Below are 18,834 nucleotides of genomic sequence, written 5' to 3'. Positions count from 1 at the left end.
ATTCTCTGTGCAAAATGGGCAACAACGTGTTCTGATTTCACAGCAACACTCGTGAAGGACAAATATGCTGATTAAAGGCACAAAGTGCACAGTGTGAATTTACCAAGATCAATGAACAATTGACCCTCACAAAAACAGGCATTTGCAATTCTAAATGTGTAGCGGTGAAGCAAATTCTCCTAACAAACCTAAATATGATCAGAATCTGTGAGTTTTTTTAATTAACTAAACAAACTTGTTAATAGTGTGGATAATGCACAACATTAGAACATGCATGGGTTTTGATCACATGGCTTTAAAATCATAAACTGCTTCGTTTGAATGTATAGTAGAGTGAAGTGCAACAGTGCCTGTCAACTTTTTTAATGGCTTTGGTTTCAGAAGTATTTTTCCCATACATCTTTCCCATAGGGATTAACAAAATAAAAATAAAAGTATTTGTTTAAAAGTTAGAAGCCATGAACCAAACCAACCAGTTACAAGGTGAATCACAACATTATGTTAAACTTATTAAAGTTTATATGTATAAACTTTGATTTTAAGCAACATTTTTAATTATCAAAAAGACAAAAGATACAAGACTGTGTACTTAATGGCTTTAATGATAAAAAAAACAACTACAATTGCATTTAGCATTGTGAATGACAATACAATTAAAAACAATTTAATTATATTTATATGTGTATATATGTATGTATATATATATATATATATATATATATATATATACACACACACACACAGTATATACTGTAAGCTATAGAAACAATAAATTTTAAATTGACAGTATTGCAAATATACATAAAAATATAAGTATTTTGAGAGCATAGGGAGACCGACTCGATTGCATCATTTGCAATGCTCAGACTCAATTGCATCATTCGCAATGCTTTATGGGAGTGGGTGGGTGCTAAAGATGTCTTTTGCTGCAATTTGCTATTTTTTCTGATTGGTCAGTTTGAGATTTATTTTGCAGAAACATGGATAAGGTATAATTTTTTCACCAGGAATATAGCTCTTAAACATAATTATATATATAAAAAAAATTGTTTGAAATAATGCAAGGTAATGGTTTCAACAAAAGCATATACCATAATTTAACAACCTCATAGCTCACAGTACGTCTGTCGTTTAAGGTTTACAAGCTGTTGTTAAAATCAATTTCCCTATGGAGAAAAATGAATGGGATTTTTACTTCTGGAACCCAACTGTTGGCCTCTATTTCAGTCCTCATGCTGCCATCGAGAATGGTGGGACATGTAGTTTTGTCACATAAGCCTGTCACTTCATCTAAATGAGAAGTCTTTCTGGCAAGCCATATCACTATTCTTTATCTACAGTGCAAAAAAAAAGCTAAATAGTTAACAATGACAACTAAATTATGGCCCATTCTAATCAAGTGAGCCACACAAGTCCTAAAAAGTGACGCCAAAATGGATCCAGTATAGCTCATAAACCCCACCCTCTACATGTAATATTATGGGACGAGAGACAAACAAAAACAAATTACACTTCTAATAATTTTTTTTTCCAAAGATGGTTTCTGCCATTTTAGGTAGTTTTTATCACGTTGATGTAAGTTCAAGTGTTCGTTTTTTTTAAGTTTGTTTTTAGTTAGTTATTTGATGCTATAAAAATGGGAGTGTGACGTCATGATTGACAGCTTTGATTGACAGCTTCTCTGAGTCACTGATCCAGACTGTTTTTCTGGATTTTCAGGAGGAGATTGGAGATTCTGCGGGAGTGTGGGTGAGGCCACTTCACATGCACTACTGCGCAGACTCGGGTCCTGAATCAGCGCAAGATGTCAGTACCATATTCGGACATTGGCGGCTTCACTTTTCTACAATGGAAGAGAGTGAAGGCTCCTTGTCCATCTTTTTTACAGTCTATGATTCCAATTCACATTCTTCCACCATGATTTCTTTCATTGTCATGTTCCCAACTCAGAAAGCCAGGGACATTTTCCTTCACCATGCAAACTTTGCCCAAAGTAAACTTTGGAAAACATCTTGCAATTTATTCTGACATGCTGCCCCAATAAATCAGCTAGCCCTAGCCTTTGGTTATTCTTTTTTTTAAATCTTTTTTTTTGACAAATGTGCCTTTGCTCTCCAAGACCAGTAAGTTGAGCAGACACCCTGCAGAATCATGAGATAAATCAGCAGTGACAATGCGAATGGATCTAGATATTGTCCATAGGTCAGTGAATATTAGACCTCATTCGGCTATAGATTCGTATACAAGGCCACACACAACGTACACGACCTTCAGCACTGGGAGGGAGGGCAGATTGAAATACCCTTGACGTACAGTAAATCAGTATAGATTCTGTATAATGCATGTTATAGTATAATAAAAGTGTTTTAAAGGGTATAAATTCAGTCCATTCAAGGCTGTTTATCACATGATATGCATCAGCCTGGTTTCACTGGAGCACTACTGCTATTTGCTGAATGCCTCAGGTGAAGTATTTCAAGAGAATGAGAAAATTCACATGAGACAAAGAGCACAATTTTAGAAGTGCAAATATAAGGCTTACTTTCCAAACATCCAAGATGTGATATCATTTCCCCAATTCCCTTTGCAGATGAACACTTCGCATCCCTGAATGAATATGGCATCTCAATGGAACTGAACTCTCATCCAATAGGCGCCAATTGGGAAATGCGTTGCCTGACTATTATAAATCATCATTTATTTATTTTTTTCCCATCCTGTTCTGCATATTGACAGTAATTAAATGGGAAATCTGTTAATAACTTGCACCTGGGAATGGGCTGGGCTACATGTCAAGCATGCCTTTTCTAAGGGCACATGTGACTCTTCCATCCTTGAGGACAAAAGAGTCTTTTGGGATGAATGTGAAAGAGTGTGGATCTCCAAAGGATGGCTGGCATGGACTCAAATGTGGATCATTTAGGGCTTGTAAGCTTCACACTTCTGGGTAATTTACAGGCATTTTTAGATGTCATGTCATCAACGCTAAATGAATTGTAGGGGCTGTCAGAAACCTTTACCCTTGATGAGGAGTGTTTGAAAACATGTCAAAGCTCAGATTTTCTCCCCATTTTGGCACATGTCAGACTCATCTGAGAAAGTTAATGGGCATATGTGTGTAGGAGCCTATAGATTTATGTACTGCAATAGACATGTTAGGCCATTTTTCTTGTCATGCTGAGTAAAACGGCGTTCCATACCCTCACTGTTATCAGTGTTACACATAACATCATGATAGTAAATCTGTGTTTTCTATTCCACTTTATGTTTCTGACAATGCTGAAATGCTTGAGTTAAATCACATCTTCTAAATTCTAAGGCCAGATTCATTATGGAATCTGTATCATTTAAATGTAGCATTTCACACTGTTTACCCACAATAATAATCAGTGGTGTATTTGTAGCCAAGCATCAATATTACTATTGCTCTTACTTAATCCATTTAATCCCACGAGTTACATTTGTGACCAATATTTAGGACCATTATTTTAAAGTGATTTTTTATTTTTATTTTATTTTTTTATAATGGTCGAGAGATCACTAGTAGTTCTTGAAGAGTGACTAGGTAATACTTCATTAATTAGTGATACATTTTATGACCACACAGAGTAAGAAAAAGACAACTGCTCACATCTCATACACAATAATGTTGTGATCAGCAGTTAATTAATTAACTCTTTATAATTCATAGTTACTGTAGTTATTAGTTCTTAATTAGACCAACCTCATTCAGCAATTTTTGATTACCTAATAAGGAACTATATTTGTCCTATATTTGATATTACTTACTGATTAGTTAATCTTGTTTCCAGTTACTTTCCAGTTAATAGTAGTAGCTGACGTGTTACTACTCATTTATCCTGCATTACTTCCTGCTATTAATGATGGACCATTATTCTAAAGTGTTACCAGATGCATACCAAACCTGTCATTAAACATTTACAACTGCTACTTTTGACATGTGTTAGACTTAATAAAGTAAATAGATTAATATGTGCAGTAGCCTATAGATTTGTGTACCGCATATGTTACGTCAAAAAAAAAGTAGTATGCCCAACCTGTCATAAAACATATTCAACGCCCACTGTACAAGTATAATGATTAAACAGTCTGTAATTAATTTATTAATAATATCTCTGGAGTTTAATAAATCTTGCTCGATGAACAATGTTTACAATGTAAGTGGGTCACAATTGAGACCCGTGGGAAAAAAGAGAGCACCATTTTGAATAAGTAACTTATTATGTGTCATTACATTCTAAAAATGATTTCAAAGTATTGTTACAAAGTTTTGTTAAGTATTAAATAAATGCTAGAAAAAAATAATAATATATATATATATATATATAGAGAGAGAGAGAGAGAGAGAGAGAGAGAGAATATTTCTTTTTCTTTTTTTATATTCTACTTGTCAATTTTGTCTTACAAATTGTCAAATTTTGACTTTCCATTTTGGACTCAAACGTTTCCCACCAGATAAGACTGTGACCAAGAATAAACCACATACTTTCACTTGTATGAAAAGACATGTAGTTTGTTTCATTGGTCGATCCGAAGGAGAAAAAAAATGCATGATGCTGGTAACAACAATGTGATATTAAATAGGTTCATAATAGTAATTTGCGTAGAGGGGAGAAGCGGTTCTGGGGTGCGGTATTGGCGGTTCTGGGGTGCGGAATGCGGTACTGCGCATGCGTCGCGACTGAGTGCGTTGTTGTGTTTGGAGCTCCGTCGAATTAATTCAGAAACCTTGTTTTTCTTCTTTACACTCTTTTACAAACGAACTTTTTCATTTTTATAGCGTGTGAACATATCTGGAATACTATTCTCCTTAAAAAACAATCGGATTGCTCTGATATCGCTACATATATCCAACCTTTCGAACTTCCGCTACTAGCCTTAGCCCGCTAGCATTACACGCGTGGTCGCGCCTATCGATCGACTTATTTACACCCGTATCACTGAAAGCTATAATTCGCCATTATAGCACATCTGCTATAATGGCGAATATAACGGATGTGTGTCTAACGTTACCTTTGAGTGCAGGTGAGGACACCTTCGAGCTGCATTCTGTGCAGTTAGAGCTGGAATCCGTGGAGAAGCAGATCCGCGACCTACTAGAGAGACAGGCCGAGCTACGAGATCGACGTTTCGCGCTTGAAACATCACGCGCCGATGCTCAAAAGTCAGTGGTTAGTGCTAACCTTTTGACTCCGACCTCGTCTACTCCATGTGTTTCTCTGCCCAGGATGCGATCATCCCTGGTTTCATTCACTCCGGCACCGACACAACAACATGGACCCTGGATGATTCCACAGCGGAAGACGCGGGCCAGGACCAGAGCTAGGACCTCTCCGCCCCTCCCGGCCTTCGAGATCTCCACCCAGAACCGCTTCTCCCCTCTACGCGAGACGGAATGCGACGCTGTGATCATCGGCAGTTCCATCGTCCGGCATGTCCGTGCTACCATAGGTAAAGGTAAGGTTCGCACTCACTGCTTTCCTGGTGCTCGTGTTCTCGATGTCGCTGCACAGGTTCCCGGGATTCTGAACGGTGACGAGCCCGTCGGAGCTGTCGTGCTGCACGCGGGAACGAACGACATCAGGCTACGGCAGTCGGAGGTTCTGAAGAAGGACTACAGGAGCCTGATCGAGACGGTACGCAGCACATCGCCTGAAACAACGATCATCGTGTCTGGACCGCTTCCCACCTACCGACTAGGACACGAAAGGTTCAGTAGATTATTTGCTCTAAATGAATGGTTAATGTCATGGTGTAATGAACAGAGACTGCTCTTTGTAAATAATTGGAATCTTTTCTGGGAGCGACCTAGGCTCTTCCGTGCTGATGGCCTTCACCCCAGCAGAATCGGAGCGGCTATTCTGTCGGACAACATCTCCAAGACGCTACACACCATATGACTAGTAAGTCAAAGTCCAAATCACACTCTTTGCTGTCCAAACTTAATTGATATAAGTACCAATGTAAAACATTATATTGAAACTGTGTCTATTCCTCGTTTAGTGAGATCAAATAATAAATCTACTGCAGGATCTAAGAAAAATCTAATTGTGATTAAACCAGAAAATCTCAATATTAGTGAACAAAAACAATTTATAAAGCTAGGTCTTTTAAACATCAGATCGCTTACACCTAAGGCGGTTATTGTAAATGAAATGGTCACAGATAATAGTTTCGATGTACTTTGCCTTACTGAAACCTGGCTTAAACCAAATGATTATTTCGGTCTTAATGAGTCTACTCCTCCTGGATACTGTTACAAGCATGAGCCCCGTCTGATTGGTCGTGGCGGTGGTGTTGCTATAATCTATAAAGATATTCTTACTGTTACTCAGAAAACAGGTCACAGGTTTAATTCGTTTGAAGTACTTGTGCTAAATGTTACTCTCTTAGATGTAAGAAAGAAATCCATATTATCTCTAGCCTTGGCTACCGTATATAGACCGCCTGGGCCTTACGCTGATTTCCTAAAAGAGTTTGCAGACTTTCTCTCAGATCTTTTGGTCAATGTCGATAAAGCATTAATTGTTGGAGATTTTAACATACACGTAGATAATTCAAATGATGCTTTAGGGGCTGCGTTTACAGATTTATTAAACTCCTTTGGGGTCAAGCAAAACGTAACTGGTCCCACTCATCGTCTTAATCATACGCTAGATTTAATTATATCACATGGAGCCGATCCAACCGATATAGATATTATACCGCAAAGTGATGAAGTCACTGACCATTACATGGTCACTTGCATACTACGTACCGCTGAAATTTGTCATGTTGCGCCGCGTTATCGACCAGGCAGAACAATCCTTCCAACAACTACAGATCATTTCTCAAATAGCTTACCTGATCTGTCTCAGCTGCTCAGTGAACCCAAACAAACAGATGAACTAGAGGAAATGACTAGCACTATGAGCACCATTTTCTCTAGTACATTAGACATCGTTGCACCAATTAGATTAAAAAAGGTTAGAGAGAAAACTAAAGCACCATGGTACAACAGTGTTACGCATGTTCTAAAGAGAGAAACTCGTAATTTAGAGCGTAAATGGAAACAAACTAATCTAGAGGTCTTTAGAATCGCATGGAAAGACAGTATGTCACGTTATAAAAAGGCCCTAAAAGCAGCCAGGGCTGAGCATCTCCGCAAACTAATAGAAAACAACCAAAACAATCCAAGGTTTTTATTTAACACCGTCGCTAGACTAACAAATAAACAGACGTTACCGGAGCAAAATATTCTGTCACAGTGTAGTAGTAATGATTTTATGAATTTCTTCACTGAGAAAATAGAAAGCATCAGAAACACAATTGTAAATGTACAATCTTTAATGGTGTCTTATGATTCAGCCTCAATTATCACCCCGCAAGAACAATTACAGCGCTTTGCAACTATAGGACAGGAAGAGTTAAATAAACTTATCATTGCATCTAAACCAACAACGTGTTTATTAGATCCAATACCAACTAAACTACTGAAACAAGTGTTACCTGTAGTGGAAGAGCCTCTTCTCAATATTATTAACTCGTCTTTATCCTTAGGTCATGTTCCAAGAATATTCAAGTTGGCAGTTATAAAACCTCTTATTAAGAAACCACAATTAGATCATAATAACCTAGCAAATTACAGACCCATTTCAAATCTTCCATTTATGTCTAAAATATTAGAAAAAGTTGTGTCCGCTCAACTGTGCTCTTTCTTGCAAGAAAATGATATCTATGAAAAGTTTCAGTCAGGATTCAGACCGCACCATAGCACAGAAACTGCGCTCGTTAAAATCACAAATGATTTACTTTTAGCTTCTGACCAAGGCTGTATCTCAATACTAGTTTTACTTGATCTTAGTGCTGCGTTCGATACTATAGATCACACAATACTCTTAGACCGACTACAAAACTACACTGGTGTTCAGGGACAGGCATTAAACTGGTTTAGATCGTACTTATCAGACCGTTACCATTTTGTCTGCGTAAATGGGGAAAAATCGAAGATAACGTCAGTAAACTACGGTGTACCGCAAGGATCTGTGTTAGGCCCTCTGCTATTCTCAATATATATGCTGCCACTTGGTAATATTATAAGAAAACATGGAATTAATTTCCACTGTTATGCTGATGACACTCAATTATATATTTCATCACGACCAGATGAAAACGCTAAATTATCTAAATTAACAGAGTGTGTTAAAGATATAAAATACTGGATGACATGTAATTTTCTGCTATTAAATTCAGATAAAACGGAGGTATTACTTATTAGTCCAAAAAACTGCCCACAAAACCTCTTACAATACAACTTTAATTTAGAAGGGTGTCCTGTTACTTTATCCTCTACAGTAAAAGACCTGGGTGTTATATTAGACCGCAACTTGTCTTTTGAAAATCATATTTCATATGTTACAAGAACAGCCTTTTTCCACCTTAGAAACATTGCTAAGCTACGTAACATGCTATCTGTTTCTGATGCAGAAAAGTTAGTTCATGCATTCATGACCTCGAGACTAGATTACTGTAATGCTTTATTAGCTGGTTGTCCTGCATCCTCAATAAACAAGCTACAGTTAGTCCAAAATGCCGCCGCTAGAGTTCTTACTAGATCAAGAAAATACGATCATATAACACCAATTCTGTCGTCTCTACATTGGTTACCTATAAAGTTCCGTATCAATTACAAAGTATTGCTACTGACCTATAAAGCCCTAAATGGTTTAGCTCCCGTGTATTTAACGGAACTTCTATCGCCCTACAATCCATCGCGCTCTTTAAGATCACTAAATTCGAGGCTTCTGGTCATTCCTAGGATATCTAAGTCCACTACAGGAGGGAGAGCTTTTTCACATTTAGCTCCTAAACTGTGGAATGGCCTTCCTGATATTGTTCGAGGCTCAGACTCGCTGTCCCAGTTTAAAACTAGATTAAAGACGCATCTCTTCAGCCAGGCATTCACATAATACTTACATTTTATACTACAGTTGAGACGACTCGACGCGGGCGATGTTTATGCCCTAAATCAATACATGATTAACTAACTGTATTTCTCTATGTACATTTCTGAAATGCACTTTCTGTAAAGCTGCTTTGAAACAATATGTATTGTGAAAAGCGCTATACAAATAAATTTGAATTGAATTGAATTGAATTAATTTGAACAAACACCTATATATTTACAGTACATTAAAGGATAGACCTGAACCATAGAGTGATACCATATATATCCGAATATCATATATCTCTTAACCAGGTATTTTATAATAAGCTAGAAAACTACCATATAGCAACTACTGTACCACAAACATCCAAGGAACCACTGAGCAAAGCCCTGGAAAGCACCCAAAACACCCTTGCATTGTGGGTGTAGTTTTTGCAGCGCCAAACACCACACAAAAACACAAACTATCATTTTAATAGAGAGGCCTCCATTAATCAACATGTTGCTTAAAACTATAAAGTGTTCGAACAGCTTATCTTTTGATCACCTAAACTAAATCTTAGTTGGCTCGCTGTTTGTTTCTGATCGTGTTATCATTATTACAGCTGGAAATCTCCAGGGTGAGGTGGACTATGCGCCCGGGTAGATTTATTGCAGCCGAGCAGATCCAGTGAATAATCCAAAAAAGCAGCGCTCTCGTTTGAGCAGCACTGGGTTTCCCTGTCCCCTGAGGCCTCCCTCTGCTCTGAGCCGCTGGAAAAGGGCCAGCAGCTCACACAGAGGTTTCTGGTCTTTCTGCCTGGCTAACACAGAACTGTACATAACACACAAGAGGCAGTGCACCTTTAGTTACAGAGATCGTATACAAATCAGGGCTATTCTTGTGTAACAAAATGAAATTGTGTCGTATGAAATAAGGGTTTACCTGCTGTTTCAAAACAAGGAAATAAATTGTGCATGACTTCTCTCGACTGCATCTCATAAAGAGAGAGCCAGGTCATGTATAGATATGTTGCCCCGCTCATTGCAGCAGTTCACAGGTCAGTTCAATAGGAAAGTTCACAACAGCCGAGTAAGTTGCAGGGTGAGTTGCGGAGATCAAAAGGCAGTGACATCTCTAAAATAGCATGTCTGAAGATGCTATCAAAATGTTCAAGTAGGGAAAGGAAGAGCATCCTTCTGTCTGTGTCCTTTGTTCTCACTTTAAATGTGTCTCTTCTATGGGCACTTTGGGCTGTGTGGTCTCTTTAGAAAATCCAGCTTCACTAAAAATCCCCCACTGGGAAATAAAAGTGCCCCAACCATGCTGAAACATTCATTAACAGATTCAATTGAATCTTCCTGGGATTTACCTCTTATGATGATGCAGAGGACAGGCTCTAATTATAAAATGATGGTCTTCAAATTGTATTCTGCAGTGGTACCATCATTCTTTCTTAATTCATGCCTGCTCTGATTAAAGTTACCCCACCATGATAGTCTCAAAACATTACATCAGAGAATTCCTCATCTAAGCACGCCACACACCCGGAATACCCTCCGCTGTCTTCTTCAGCATAAACTGCAGTCGCTTCCAAGACACTCTGGAGAGATTCTTCAAGAAGAGTGGTGATCCAAAATGTCATACACAGTGACAAAGGGATAAGGAGTTCGGCCTTCCCCAGAGAGAAGGATATTATGCAGATAAACAACTAAAAGGAGGAAGATATTGCCATGTGGTTTGTTGTGATACAGAGCACATGGTGGTATCTGCGATGTTAGCCGGTATGAATGAAAATGTTTGGAGATGAAGCGTGACACTGCAGGTGCAGTAATAATCACACACTGTAGACAGCAGTATTGTGTTTCCTCAATGGGGGATCTGACACTTTTGTTATAGAATTCTTAGAGGCTTGGATCGCTGCCGGAGCTGTCTAGCTTTACCATACTTTCATTAGAATTGTAAGAATGACATTGTACCTGAATGAATCTCCCTTTCTTTTTTCATATTTCACATTCAGTAGAGAAATTTGAATTGACACAGTGGAGTTGTACGGAGCCCCTAAAGGGACGTGGTGGTCGAAATATTTTTAGGATGGGAGAATTATATATATATTTTTTTCAAATCTTTTGCGTTCCCTCATAAAAAAAAACCTTTTACATTCCCCTGAGAAACGTTGCGTTCCCTCGCAAAACTTTTGCGTTCCCAGACTTCCCACGCAAAACTTTTGCGTTCCCTTGCAAAGTTATTTGCGTTCCCACGCAAAACCTGTTGTGAGCTCGGACAGACACTTCCTGTTTAATGTCCCGCTGGCAGTGCTTCAGAGCTCTGTACGTTAATGGAGCGTTTCATAGTGTTTGAACTTGGACTCAAATAGAAAGAAATGCGGTCAGTGCTTAACTCAAGGAGTTCAGTCAAGTTGGCAATATATTCACATAGGCTATTCGAACTTCCCGGATCAATATTCTTGAGCTAAACGTTGTTAAAACACAAACGACACCTATTTATAATCACAGTAACCTAGACAACGAGCTACAACCCAATTCTCCTCAAAACGAGCTTTATAATATAGGCTAAATTGTGCAAAAGTGCAATATAACCCAAAAAACTACTTGAAAGTTTGTTCACAGTTTGTTAGTTAGCTATAAAAAAAAGCTAGAGAGGAGCTTATTTACTGTTAATTATATATGTATGCTCGAATAAATTTGTCATGTTTATGAAAACTACCTTATGTGCAACCAAGTTGCATACAAACATTTCACTTTTTATTTGAGTGTAATTATTATAACTGTTCTTAATTTTAACCTCTAATATTATAGTAGTGTACCAAATAAGAGGGTTCCCTGTATAGTTTACAGCATTATTTTTGGAGAGGTTTTATTCCCCTTAAGAAAACCAAACTATTGATATAATTCTGAACAATCGGCTATCGGTATCTGCAGAGAAATTTGCTTATCAGAACACCTGTAGTCAGCACTTTGAACATAAACAGCACCGTAATATCTCACTGACAACAAATAAAAAAAAGAACACACACATGCTATTTATAAGTGTCATTACTGTGTTGTTTAGTAGCTTGAGAAGCTGTGATGTTACAGGATACGGATGGTTTTTAAGTAGATTCCGGAATGCAGAAAGCTAATACCAACATAGAAAGACCATATTTCATCTGTCCTGCTGAGCAAACAGGCCCACATCCTCTGGAGACCTTCAAGCCCCCCTGATGCTGTAGCTTCCCAAGAAGTCCCAGAGACATTTCTGAGGGAACCAGTGCATTTACAGCAATGACATTTCAAAAAAGCAGGTGAACATATGGTAGTATGTCAGTGTTGCGCCAAGCAAGTGAATTCATGCAAAGGCCTCAGGCGGGGTTAAAACACTTCCATTGATTTATGCATGAACCAGGTCTATTTATAAGGCATCTTGGGGATCAAGGTCGGCTAAAACAGTTAAAGGAAAAAACTGACAATGGTGGTGGTGCTCTAACCTCTCATTGGTATCTACTTCTTCCAACTCAGGCATCTGGCTGATGGAACTCAGATTCATGTACCCGTAGATGCGGAGCGGCCCTGTGAAACGAGGAGAAACAAGGGTTACGTGATGGAGCGGTCAGGACACAGCATTTATTTTACCTCATAACCCATCAGTTTATTTTATGTAGGCTGTTGTGATGATTTGCTGTTGCTTTTTTCTCTGTACAGATAACAAAAAATAGCTGCACAATGAAATTGTGTCAGCCTAAATTTAAAAGGAGGGAAAATACAGTATTTCAGTGGCTGATGTGTGATATCTATTAACCCCGGGAACAATGTGAGAGACCGGCTGTAACGTGGCAGGAAAGATTTACAACTGTTGTTGAATGTCACGTGTCACAGAGGAGGGTAAAATGACAAATGAGCTCAGCAGCCAGTTTATATGAAAATAAGAAACGTGCTAGTAAGGTAAAGAAAAAAAAAAAGAAAGGATCTCTCAATATATAAGACCCAGAAAAAGTTATCCATGACAAATCCAGTTCTATTAGATAAGGATGTGAAAAATGATTTTACAAAGAATGTACAAAAACACACACAAACATAAACACACACACATACACACACACACACACAAAGATCAAAAGGAAAAATTATATACACTATAGAAATTTACATTATTTTTCAGGCCTGGAAATCAAACCTGAAGAACTGGTGTTATATGTATTGTATCTATGTGGGAACCCTGCTCATAGACCCTCAGTTTTTATTGGTTTAACTCATGTAACAAACACTGCTGATTGCAGGGGAGTGGAGAACATAAGAGTTAGCGAGTTAACTTTTTATGTCTGTTCAGTCTTCACCCCTAGTGCGCCAAACAATAAATTCACGGCTTACATAATGCCCATGATTAAAAACAAGTTTTACTCTGCGTGGTCAAGGTAAATTATGTCCCTTACTGTATTGTATTGCACTTTATGGTGACACATAATCTCTTTCAAATTAATGTAGCCTTTTTTATATTCTAACCTGGCATAAGGAACAATATAATCTCATTTAAAGGGATAGTTCTGCCATCTATTCACCCTCATATTGTTTCCAAACCTGACTCATGGCATATTTGAATGTACATTGGGCCCTGTGATTTCCACAATGCAGAAAATGCAGATGAAATTGTGGAATTTTGTGCCAATTTCTGATGAAAAAAATCTAAAATAGGGCTGTACAATTAATCAAATTGTGAAGTGGACTAGAATATTGAATTGCAAAAATACCACTATTTAAATATAAAGTCTGCATGTTCTTCTTGTCCATGACTTCATGTTTTATGAATTCAATTGACTAGACAATTTTGATTATTACAGTGCCATAATTTGCAAGTCAAAAACATTTTAATTTCTATAATCACCTCTGTTCTCACATTGTCTGAATCGTTTCAATAAAAGATCTGGTCTCTCTAAACCCCTCCTTTCTCAGTCTGTTGTGATCGGTCGACCGCTTACAGCATGTTTTGGAAATGAAATGTCCATTATCATATCTGATTTTCAGTTCCTATGTAGATTTGTACAGGAAGTGAGACTGAAATTGCTGATGACTCATTTTGGCATTTTAGAATCGATTCTTTCAAATATGACAATAGGGCCTACATTTATTTGTTGTGCACAAAATTTACAAAACAGTTATATTACACTGCATGAAAGGTAGGTATATTTGAAAAAGCATAATAGAGACACTTTAAAATGTAATTAAACAATTAAAATGGAATCCAGATTAATTAAAAAGTAAACACAGAACTTGGGAAAAAAATTAAACAGATTTCAAAGGACATAGCATTTTTTGCTTGTTATAAATAAATTGTTGTTAAATTGTATACATTTTATGACTTCAATTAATTAGACATGCTTTTTGACTGCTAAAATACCTAACCATTAAATTGGAATCCAGGTGGAAAAAAGAATTTGGGAAAGAATAAAACATATTTCATAGGACGCTATGTACATAGACCCAAACTGAGAGCAAGATCTGAAGGTACAATTTTCAGTGAACAACTTTTAGTCGATCAGATGCTTTTTTGCTCTTTTTGTAATTCAACAGCATCGCCCCCTAATAAAATGTATTCATTGTGTGGTATAGAACACAAAAAAGCGTAACGCAGCGATACACTGGGAGAAGACAAGAGGCAGTTTTGTTTTGAATAGTCAAAGGAGGAGAAGCTTCAGTATGCTGAATTTTGGAGTTTGTTCACAGCACTTCTTATTCATTTCTATGCTGTCCGCAAACAGTGACTGACTGCTGTCAAACTTCAACAGCAATTCAATGACATTAAGCCCATAATGTTGTTATCAAGGCACACATGATCCAAGTTGAACGGTACACTTTCTCCAATAGAGCCGTGGAGTTTGAGATCTCCCCATGATAAGAATATCTCTGCTCCTGTGTTTCACGAAACAAGAAAGACATAGAAGTCTGGAATGACATGAGGGTGAGGGTGGTATAAATATTAATGGAAATATAGACAAGACACAGCTAGTTTTCTTTTTCCACCTAACCTAACATGAACATTAAAAAGGTTAAGAATGTCATAAGAGTGTCAGAACTATAAGAGTGTCAGAACTATAAGCTCTTAAGACTTCACTCAAGTTCCAAGGGCACTTATGAGAGGTTTGATTCATTCTGCTGGAGAGCGCTCCATGTCAAATGAATTGTCTCCTGTTTTCTTTCACATCTGAAGCTAAGAGATTTGTAACAGCAATAAGTGTCTAGGTTCGGCACATGCACAGACGTATAAATCCGTGCTGGCACAATAACAGCAGCTCTGCAGTTGGGAAGCGTGCCCACATTAAGCACACACACACACAGAGAGAGAGAGAGGGTCTGGTAAAGGTTTACAGTAAACGTGGCTGGACTGGTTGGATTCTCATCAGCTCTGCCGGAGAGGAGAATTCCAGCATGAGCCCACCAACATGGATGTTAAACCTCCAGACAGGACACAATCCTCCCGGTTGGTGCCCAGTATGTGTTTTACATTCTCCTGAACGTACACACAGCCACATGAGGAGCTCTACTGATACATATACCTGCAGCAGGCAGATAGAATGACTCCCATTTAAGAGAAGTGCAATCATCACTGTCAAGTTTAAATGACTGCACATCGACCGCAACATACATAAACAGGATGTGAGTTCTGACATAATCTAATAAACATAGACAGACAAGAAGAAATGACTAAAGCAAACAGCACCTGAAACAGTTTGACAAATGACATTAGTTTTAGCACAACACATGCCAAACGTTTGCCAAAGTCATAAAACACAGACACAGTTTGTTCTACCTCAGAGCACCGTTTGATTTTGCAAACAAGTGACTTTAAAAGCCTTTTAAATTCTGAGTGAATTAAATAAACTGGATACTTATGAAATCTGAAAGCTACAAAATGAATTTGGCCCACAAGGGGCTTTCTAATCTAGTTTAGAGTTGTCAGTGATCAGCCAGGGTCCACCACCACACAATCACAGGGATTGCTGTCACCTGAGTACTAATCACCTGCACGTCATCTGATCATCAGCACAAAAGCACTCACCTCACAGTCACATTGTCTGGTCTCGTTTGAGTAAGGACTCTTTTGTTACTGTTACCTTCCCACGATTGATGTTTAGTGTGATCGTCTACCGTCCTGTTTCTCCAAAGTTTCCATCGTCTTCAGCTACTTACCTCTCTACGTTCCACTGTATTTTCTCTCTCTCTCTCTCTCAAATCCACAACCTCCATCATTTACAAAAGAACCACAGACTGTCAGTATATCTCACCATCATTATTCAAAGACATTCTCCATTATTGTCACCCACTGGTGCTCACCGCTACTTGTTTCAATAAACCTGTTTCTTACCAGTATCATTTTGTCTTGAGTCTCTCTTCCATAACAAGAGTGGCATGAACCAAAAAGAAAAAAGGCTCTTCAGTATTTACATATTACGCTCCTTTAGAAGCAAATCTTGATGTAGTCAATTCAGAAAAACTACACGCATCACACAGTACAGTTTAATTAAAAGATTACTTGTTTAACCTTCAAATAGCAGACCTTTCAAAAAGGACAAGCAGATGATTCACAGGACATAAGATGTGGAGGTGTCATTGCTGCTGTTAGGTGATACTGGACAAATATATATATATATATTTCTTTCTTTTTTTTGCAGTGATCAATGTCTTATCTGTGCTGATATGGAGGATCATTTCCGGTGGTAAAACCTTTCTTCTATCTGCCTATATCCATCTCAAGTTACACTGAAGGGAGTAGTCCCAGTTTCAGACAGCATGCTTACAGACCAGGGCACATTTTGATACTGGAAGCTAGTGAAAATGCTAGTTCTAATCTGACTGGCTAAGCACTAGTCATTCCTTGTTCTATCTATTCCAAAAAACAGCTTTGAGAATTTCAAGTTGTTACCCACGGAAAATCCTTTCTGCCGTAGCCCTCATATCTCATTTGTGCATGCACAAACTGGGTTTGTCACGAGTCACACCAGGTTTAACGCCAAATATCATTGGTTCTTGAGTGTTGCTTATGCGACAAGTATGAATATATGCAAATGTTAATGGTCTTATATACTGTAGGTTTATGAAGATATGAGAGAAAAAAATAATGACAGAATCTAAATTTTTTTGAGACACTTGCTATAATACCAAGTAAATAAGATATTGTTGAGAGCACCAGCTTATTCAACTTTTTAAAAAGTGTCCAATTGTCCATAAGAGACTACTTTTACATATACTGTACACTAACTTTTAAACAACAGCATGTATGTACAGTATATAATATTTTTCATTATCACCACATAGATGTTTTACACCTGTTTTTCCAATAGTATAAGACATTAATCAGAGGGACAGATCATTCGTTCATGTAGATCACAGATACACTGCTCCTCTCCAGGTAAACTCAATCTCCTGGATCAAAATTGAAGGATCTTTTGAATTTCAAGCGCCAACTCAGCCACCCACTGAAAAATGAGATGGCCTTTCAAACTTTCTTCCATCTCAATAAAACAAGTCTGGCTGAGTCAGCCCTCTTCACAGGGGAGATTCAATTAAATCTGGAGAGACCATCTTCCAGATGTGAGGAGGGTCTCCAGCACATGAGGTTCTCCCAGTATAGCACTCTGTGAGTAATAGAAAAAAAATGAGTGCAGAGAAAGGTTCCCCTTTCCAAATGAGTCTCATCATTATGCCTGAGGCTGTGTAACGCTCCGAGGAATTTCACATTTCATTTAAATGCAAATTTGGGGTTTAATGATGATCTGGGGCATCTACCTTTTTAAACTCTTGTATCTGCTGATTCTCTGGATCATATTTTTTTGGGCCATTCATTTGTTGCTGGTTTGCACTATAATTGTTGAATATTTTCATTTTCACCCTTAAACTAACGTGGTTGCAACTGAGTCATATGTCTCTTTTGCTTTGTAAATTACTAATGGCTTACAATTGAATGCCATAATTTCAGCAACTAAATCACTGTGCAATTTCTTCACCATTGGCCAATTAAATAGCTTGTTTATTATTTAAAGTGTGCGCTGTATAAGAATGAAATGTTTTGTTAAAACATATGGACATGAGTCTGCTCAGGAATGGTTGTGTAATATCTTATTGGAGTCGGTCAATAGTGATGAGTGCTAATGGGAAATAAATGATGGGAGATGAATTTCCCACAATAGCAGGTACAACTTAAACTGCACTCAAAAAACACTCAGCATGCTGTTGCTCTTTAGAAGAGACATTTAGTAAACCACTCCATGCACCGATTACTGTGCAGTGACCGCAGGTTCTTTGAATGGTAGGAAAAGAGAAAAACAAAAATCAGCAATGAGACTACTTAAATATCTTAAAAATGATTTCTTCTTGCCACTACTGAGATAAAAAAGTCAGAGATCTCAATATGACCAATACAATTTGTATTTTATCATTACAAAAGAGCAATGTAATTTTCTGGGAGGCCTCCCATGATGGGAAGCATAAGATGACTCACCCGCAGAAAATTTGACCTAGTTGAATCAAGACACTTGATCTGGATTTTAGGAATGCATGTAAATAACTTCAAGTGTGTTAAATCCTCTAAATTTCCAGGCCAAATCTGTATTAAACTGAGAGATATCTGTGTTGATGGGAAATAAAAATAAAAATTCTGGAAAATAAAACACTATATGGTAAATAAATAGATTGTAATAAATCAAATAAGTTAATAAATGAAATTAATAAATTATTAAAAAACGCCTTCTGACAGCATGGTACAGCAAGCACATTATGTACATAGAAAATAAATACAATGCTGCTTACCAACAACGGACACTATGCACAGCCCATAGCTGAACTTTTCAGTGAACAAGGTAATTTCTCCAACCTGTGATTAAATACAACTTCAACGTACCCTCCTAGTAAAGTCCTGA

General features: G+C 37.8%; 1 protein-coding gene across 1 annotated transcript in view; it reads right to left on the bottom strand.

Annotated features, from left to right (window-relative positions):
* The window catches only part of htr4 (5-hydroxytryptamine receptor 4), a 109,656-nt gene that overhangs the window by 78,975 nt on the left and 11,847 nt on the right, over positions 1-18,834 (bottom strand). Inside the window, exon 2 of the mRNA XM_084430339.1 lies at positions 12,415-12,496. Coding sequence (XP_084286465.1) covers positions 12,415-12,496 — 82 coding nt within the window. The remainder of the gene's footprint in view (positions 1-12,414; positions 12,497-18,834) is intronic.

Source organism: Rutilus rutilus, assembly GCF_951802725.1.
Source record: "Rutilus rutilus genome assembly, chromosome: 14".
In the NCBI taxonomy this organism is placed as follows: Eukaryota; Metazoa; Chordata; class Actinopteri; order Cypriniformes; family Leuciscidae; genus Rutilus; species Rutilus rutilus.
The sequence above is the reverse complement of the archived record's forward strand: the minus strand, read 5'-3'. Positions and strand labels throughout refer to the sequence as shown.